Genomic DNA, 7137 nt, shown 5'->3' on the forward strand with positions numbered 1-7137 from the left:
CTGACGTTAATTGGCTCCAAATTTGGCTCCAAAAGTCCGAATATGTTCAAAATAAGCTATAAAATAGCAATTTGTGAATGAAAAATGACTTCCCCCGCTCTTGCGCTAGTGTGTTTCCATGACTACGCATAATACAGCGGAATACGTCTGAAGAATAATATTTTAATTTCCAACAGAATCAGTTAGATCTGAATTATGTTTGGCAAAAATCGCAAAGAATAAATATTTTAGAGAGTAAGTCCGGTTATTTCTTGATCACCCCTCGTAAATACAAAGTCCCTTCTTCGAGCTCATTTAAAAGGGGAATAATTTGGTGGAATTTTAGACAGGGAAGTTATCATTCGTGGCTAGGGAATATGTGCAAGCAAGTTTGTAAGTGGATCCTAGTGGGCTAGATTTTTTAAGAAGAACTTTAAAGTAATTATGATATTTGAATCGAAAAATAGAGGGTCTATAGTTTGGCAGAGCTATATCATCCGCACTGTAGATCTGCGTGGTGATATCCATGGATTTAGATTTTTAAACTATACTGTAATGTTTACTGGCTAGACTAAAGTGACGTCAGATGTGATGTCAGTAAACCAAATGCCATGAAAATTAAGTGACCGCTAGAAAAAATGTAGATCTAGTTCATATTATTGTTATCATTTTCTTTGGAAATATATAGTTTTTTGCATAATCTTAAAGTAATATACGGGTAGATATATCATTCAAATACAGGTAGTATGTAATTTATTACAGTAGATCTGCTGACTGGATAACCGCGCATTAATTGAGTAACGCCGCGTTCTTTTTTTACAGTTCAATTCTGAAATCAATAACATTCAACAAGCTTCATGGTTGACTGCGTGTACACTAGCTGTGTTTACAGACGGAAGTTATTTTAGATAATAGATCTAATATAAATATCATTGCAAAATGGACATACATATTTTAGTTCAAGCTATTATATACTTTTGTATCTTTATAGCTGGATTTATTGTGTCAATTCCCGTTGGTGTAAACAGGGTAACTTTTGTTTTATCTTTACATTATATTTTCTTTTATTTCTTGTGCTAATTTTTCCCAAAATGTTATTCTAGTTACCTCCCCTAGCAGTACATGTATTCATATAGGATCTAGTTCTAGATCTAAATGAAAAAGGTTTCTTAAAAATAGATAAGCTATAGATAGTCTAATTTACTAATTTCTCAAAGATACTAGAACCACTTAAGTACTATTTATAATCTTTTTTCTATCTTCTTAGTAGGAAGATAAAAGATCCAAAGTTAGATATACTTGTACGTAGATCTATATAGATGTAGGCCTATCTATGAAGTCTATACCAGAAATATAGTGATACTCATTTTGTGTTTATAAAATCCTTTTATAGTTTGTTGTAGAATCTAAATATGAAAATGTTGAAACTATATTTTTAGATCTACCTTCATTTAGTTTAGCACAGACCTAATATTATTTGTTCCCAACTTTTTTGAAAATATGTTTTAACAATGAAACTGATATACATGTAGATCAAAGCTCTGTTGTACAATTATAAAAGTTAGTCTCGGACTCTTTGATTTGAAGTGTACAGCGAAAAAGCACAAGCTGGGAAGAAAAAAAAATGACCAGATTGATAAAAAACCTTGTGTTAATCTTAAATGTGTAAAAATACTACTGTCAGAGGTTTTTAAAAAGAGCATAAAACACAAAATTTAAATTTGATCCGCGTCATGACAAAACCAACATAATGGGTTTGCGACCAGCATGAATCCAGACCAGCCTGCGAATCCGCGCAGTCTGATTAGGATCTATGCTGTTCGCTATCAATTTCTCTACTTGTAATAGGGTTGGTAAGCGAACAGCAAGGATCCTGATCAGACTGCGCGGATGCGCAGACAGGCCTGGATCCATACTGGTCGCAAACGCACTATGTTGCTTTTGTCATGACGCGGCTCATTTCATATTTTTACATAGATCACCTGGTGTACTTTAAATAGAAAGATACGCAAAAGATAACTAAGAAATATACTCAGAAATGCATTGAAAATCATATTTTTGTGTTATTCTCAGCCCGATTTGAGTAAACGTTGAAACGTTTTTCAATTTTGGATCATTTTTCACAGAAAAATAGTAAAGTATAGTGAGCGAATGCCCTAAAATTTTCCACACAAGTTATTGGCATAGATCTACTTCAAGTGGATAATTTATGTCGGAAGTTTTTTACCACTCCTGCCATGTCAAAAAAAAAAACGTCAGTGGAATCCCTTTAACTTGTAGTATGTTTTTAAGGGGGCTCATATTTCACATTTTTTGTTTGTTGTTGATACATTTATGCTGAACAGGATTGTTTTTTGGGTTTTTTTTTATCAAATTGGTCATATTTTTTTCTTGCCAGGTCCGATACTCATGCCTGCGCGGAAAAGTTATATTAGTGTGTGAGTAGAGCTACAATAATAAGGTATTTCACAGCGTTAGAATATACCATAGTTTTTGTCAATTTTCAATTTCAGTGGAATTTTCAAGGAGACTGTATATTATATGCTGATATAGAATGGAACTCGAAAGCATTTGTGATGCATGCATCCAGTCCGGCTAACTGTAACTTTCCTATATACTACAGCGTGTTCGGCATGATATTTTACGGTCTTGGAAAGGGAATCTTCTATGCCTTTGCCACATTCAAATCGATAAAGAAGCCTACAATTGGGTAATTTTTATTGTATATGATTTGTATGTATAAATGCAATATGTGCTATTTGCTTCAGTCTTGAATAAACTTCTGTTCTGTCTCCCATTAATATAGCCAAACACCCGTCAAGTATATTCTATGACTCCTAATCAAAGTTAAAGCTGCATGCCTCCAGATGAGGCATACTGTTTCAAGAAAAATGTATAAAATGTCTTAAGATTTTGCAGTATTTTTCATCATATTGATTACAAGTGTCATTTGCAATGTGTAAATTACTGTCTTTGTTCACTTCACAATATTTTACTTTCAGATCAATGTTCATGATAATAAGCATAAATCTGGAGGCAAGCTTCTTTAAAGCGGTGATCTTTTTCTTAAGCTTTTGAATGAAAGTCTGCAAATATTGTGAAAAATCTGTCATGCTACACATCCCTATCTGATCACTCACGCTTTAATACTATGTTGCTTAAACTTATGTTACGTTTAATGACTCAAGCTTTCTTAGCCTGACAGATCCGGCACTTCTGTTTTTTTTAATAATGGGATTTTCCCATTGTACGCCCTGACTTGACATTTATAAGTACATGTATTAAATTTAATTACAAAATGATGTTTACATATTACGAAATGCACGTCAACTGCAGACCTACAACTTAATTTCCGCCTGGCTTGATGTGCAAAATACTAAACATTTCATTCTGGCTAACTTAATGTCATCTGGGATAAATTTAAAATGATTTTACAAACAAAGTGAGCCATACACTTTATGCCCCTCTCTCAGCATTGGGACGAACATAGTTTGAAGCGTCCCGTCTGTCCGCACTCATTAGTCGCAAGTGCCATGGATACTTAAGTGGCTACAGTGCACTTTCTCTTTGATGATTGTTTATGTTCAAAAAGTATATTGATGTTCGCTATTCAAAGATGTTTTTACTTAAAAATTACTAGGCATAAGTGTGTTGTTCATGATGGCAACGTGTCACGTGTTGCGTGCAAGAATCAGGTTTCCAGCTTAAAGGTCAAGATCACTTTTGTATTTCAAAGTCATGCTTTGATTTTGAATTACCATGTAAGACATGATGGTGACCAATATCATCGCAGCGATTACTTCCCTTGACCAGTATAAAGTTGGGATATGCTTGGTGGACAGTCAATGTTGACTGAGCTTATTTTACTTTATGTATCACAGCATAACAGTATCAAATATTGTTATTGTTGTTTTTTTTTGTTTTGTTTCGTTGTTTTTGTTGTTGATTTTTTGTTAATTTATAATACAGTAGATATAATGATATGACTGATTACAGTTACGAGATGTGGGTAATGCCGTATATTCTAGTGAATGGGGCTCACACGTTCGTCGCCTTGATAGTGTCATGTATGCTGTCTGTTGGCTTTCTTCAGTTCTGTAACGGTATCAAAGAAAATGAGCTTGTAACGAGGTAACTTTATTATAATCAGTTTATCTCTTTATGTGTTTCACAAATATTCATTTTCGTTTACCAATTACTAGTAACTATATTGCTTTTTTATGCCAAACCACTTTTTCAGGTATAATTTTCACCTGATTCTATGCCAAATATTTATAAGTAGAACTTAAGTAGTGATCAAAAAGTAACATAAGTGTATACTTACTTGGAACTCACAAATATTTGTCCAGTTATTGACTATCACCGCGTAAATAGAAACTTTAAAGACACAAATTGTGCAGTATTAACACAGAGGTGTGCAATTCTACGGCTGAAACGAGCACTATGTTGATTAAATGAATCAGTATATTTTATAGCAAATCAAATTGAAAAAAAAATTGAATAAGCGCATACAGTTGCTGAGACATATTTAAAGCCTCTAATAAAATTTAATGTTTACTGGAAAATGTTTGTCTACATCATTCTTTAGAATGATGACCTTGCTTGCGTGTTGTAGGGCACAGAGGTCTTCCTCCACCACTAACCAGTAAAGCTGGAATGACACCATATGATATATATACTGTGTTGGTGCGACGTAAAACCCAACCAAATGTATTTTTTTCTTTATCACAGTTGCGGAGTTTTTGCAAACACAGAATGGACACGTTACGGTTCTAGTGAAAAATTTAATGCCGGGCCATACACGTCATTACTAGCCGTGGCACAGGTTAGTATTTAACTGTCATTGAATTAGATATAAGATATTTCATTTGATAGTTTCTGAGTGATACTATTCAAATATGATACACAGCTGGATGTGCACTAAAATAGATTGGTCGAGACGCACGGCCGAGTATCTCAAATTGTAAGACACACATGTTTATATTCCTAAAAGCTATAAAAATGATACATGCAATATGTCAATGATTATTTTTTTACCTATTTTTGTTTATACATGTATATTCATATATGATTACACAAAATGATTATCATAAAGATTCAATATTCTTTTTAAGTAACTTACCATGAAAAATACAAGCAAAGACATGGAAAATGGGTCGTCTTTGAAAAGAAAGATTTTTTCCCTCTAATGTGACATGTATTTTATAAAACAATTGCTGTTACACATGTAGCAAATTACAATAAATCAGAAGGATCCAGCTAAAATAATGAGTCAGTACTTTATTGTTTATTTTCCATTGTGCTTTCAATGAAAAACGGAAACGCAACACATTTTTTTTTATTTGTTAGATTGCGTCCTGGACCTGCTTTCTGTTATTTTTGCTGCAGACAGCTTTATGTATCCTGCGCTTTGTAAGAAACAGACGACAGAGAAGCGGAAATGCGGGAGCTGACACAAAACGAATCGCAGAACTTGAACCGACAGCTTAATTTGTGAATGAAATGTTGACAAATACATAACCTGTAAAAATGTGAATATGTATAGATGGCATTGGAAAAAACAACGAAACGTTGAAAAGTCGTCTGGCGGCAAATGATAAAATCTGAAAATTTTGTTGTTTTTGAATATTGATAATATTCCACATTGTATAAAAAGATATTCTTACTTATTTTCTTGTTGTGTTGATAAAGGTTTTAGGACCGTGCCTTAGACTGTGTTTTGTAAAATTAAAGCATTACTGACCACTGATCACTTTGTTTAAATCTAATAAAATAATATAGCACATGAATGCCTCTTAGTCTTGTGAAAAAAAGTGCTAGAATCTACATGATATTTCTGTGATATATGATAATTATTATAGACTTAAGACAGTAATGATTTATTTCTTTTACAGTAGTTAAAGAGCGGGCATGATGCGTCGGACCAATAATCTAAGGATTGCAGGCTGCGTTGGTTCACATCACGTCAGGGATCAGCTGTTGTTTCCTTGAAACTCCTTGCTTAGTACTGGTCGGATCCAGAAACGAATTTGGATATTCCACTTTTTTACGCCCCCCCCCCCTCCCAAAAAAATCAATGAAAATGGCGAATATTGTTATGCACCAGGCAAACCGTCCGTCTGTTAGCAATATCGTGTTCACCCGGCCTGTTAGTATTGAACAATGGAAGGAAATTGTTACTGTTTGGCACTGATGTTAACAATAAATAGACAACAATATGTGCAAAGTGCATGTTTAACTTTCCTTAGAAATAATAGACATTATTATGAAGTGTGAAATTCCATGTCCTCTCTGTAACTTTTGAACCGATGGAAGGGAATTGATTGACAGAAATGTTTACCATATACATGAGCCGATGTGCACATCGCACATTTTACCTGATATTTTCGTAGATGAAAAATTAGCCCAGTCCGGGGGGGGGGGGGTGTCACTTCATCTATGTAGACTATATAAGAAACACATTTAAGTCTTGTAATGTGAAACTATGTAGCGCCAAGAACTTAGATATTTGACTGGCAGCATTGTCTTGTTGACCTCTACAAAACTGATGTAAATTATGTTCCTTTCATTAATATTGGTCACTTGATTTATATAAACTTACATACTAAGTTTTACTGTGTGAAACTACAATGCACAGAGCTTAGATATTTGTCATTAGCAATGCCTTGTGAACTTCCCCAAAATAATTATATATCGTTTCCTTTGGGTCAATATTCGCCCTATCCCCGGGAGTCTCGTGATTTATTTAGGCTTATGAAACACATTTTACTTCTATTGTGGAAACTACCGGTACATTACCTAGACTGGGAGCTAAGATATTTGGCATATAGCATTGCACTGTTGGCTATACAAGGCTGCTATTGATTATGCCCCTTTTGTCAATATTCGCCGAAATCCAGGGAACAAATGATAGTTAATATAGGCTTATATAAGAAAACATACAGGTCTGATCGATTGAAACTACAATGCACAAACCTTCCAAAATATTTGGAATGAAGCATTACCCTTGTGGACCTTCACAAAACTTATATAATTCATCTCCCTTGTGTCATATCGGTAATCGCTATTGACCCAGTGTCATATCCCCCACGCCGCCCCTGTGGTCACTTGATTAATATAAACTTCTATTTTATACATATTTAATATGCCTTTCAGAGT

At 34.1% G+C, this 7137-nt stretch overlaps 1 protein-coding gene across 1 annotated transcript; it reads left to right on the forward strand.

Moving 5' to 3' along the window:
* Positions 1-822: 822 nt before the first annotated feature.
* On the forward strand, positions 823-5768 carry LOC132752195 (transmembrane protein 179-like). The gene is made up of 5 exons (XM_060742500.1): positions 823-1008; positions 2493-2689; positions 3976-4110; positions 4711-4804; positions 5329-5768. Exons 1-5 carry the CDS (start codon positions 919-921, stop codon positions 5467-5469), a joined length of 657 nt encoding a protein of 218 aa, XP_060598483.1. The 5' UTR covers positions 823-918; the 3' UTR covers positions 5470-5768.
* Positions 5769-7137: the final 1369 nt, after the last annotated feature.

This window comes from Ruditapes philippinarum, unplaced genomic scaffold (assembly GCF_026571515.1).
Source record: "Ruditapes philippinarum isolate M1 unplaced genomic scaffold, ASM2657151v2 ctg7427_1_1_1_1, whole genome shotgun sequence".
Taxonomy (NCBI): Eukaryota; Metazoa; Mollusca; class Bivalvia; order Venerida; family Veneridae; genus Ruditapes; species Ruditapes philippinarum.

Bases quoted from the DNA above. Each gene is read 5' to 3' on its own strand.
- LOC132752195 (XM_060742500.1), top strand. From the start codon at position 919: ATGGACATACATATTTTAGTTCAAGCTATTATATACTTTTGTATCTTT. The intron at 4,111-4,710 runs GTAACTTTATTA...TCTTTATCACAG, and splicing joins GAAAATGAGCTTGTAACGAG to TTGCGGAGTTTTTGCAAACA. The intron at 4,805-5,328 runs GTTAGTATTTAA...TTTATTTGTTAG, and splicing joins CATTACTAGCCGTGGCACAG to ATTGCGTCCTGGACCTGCTT.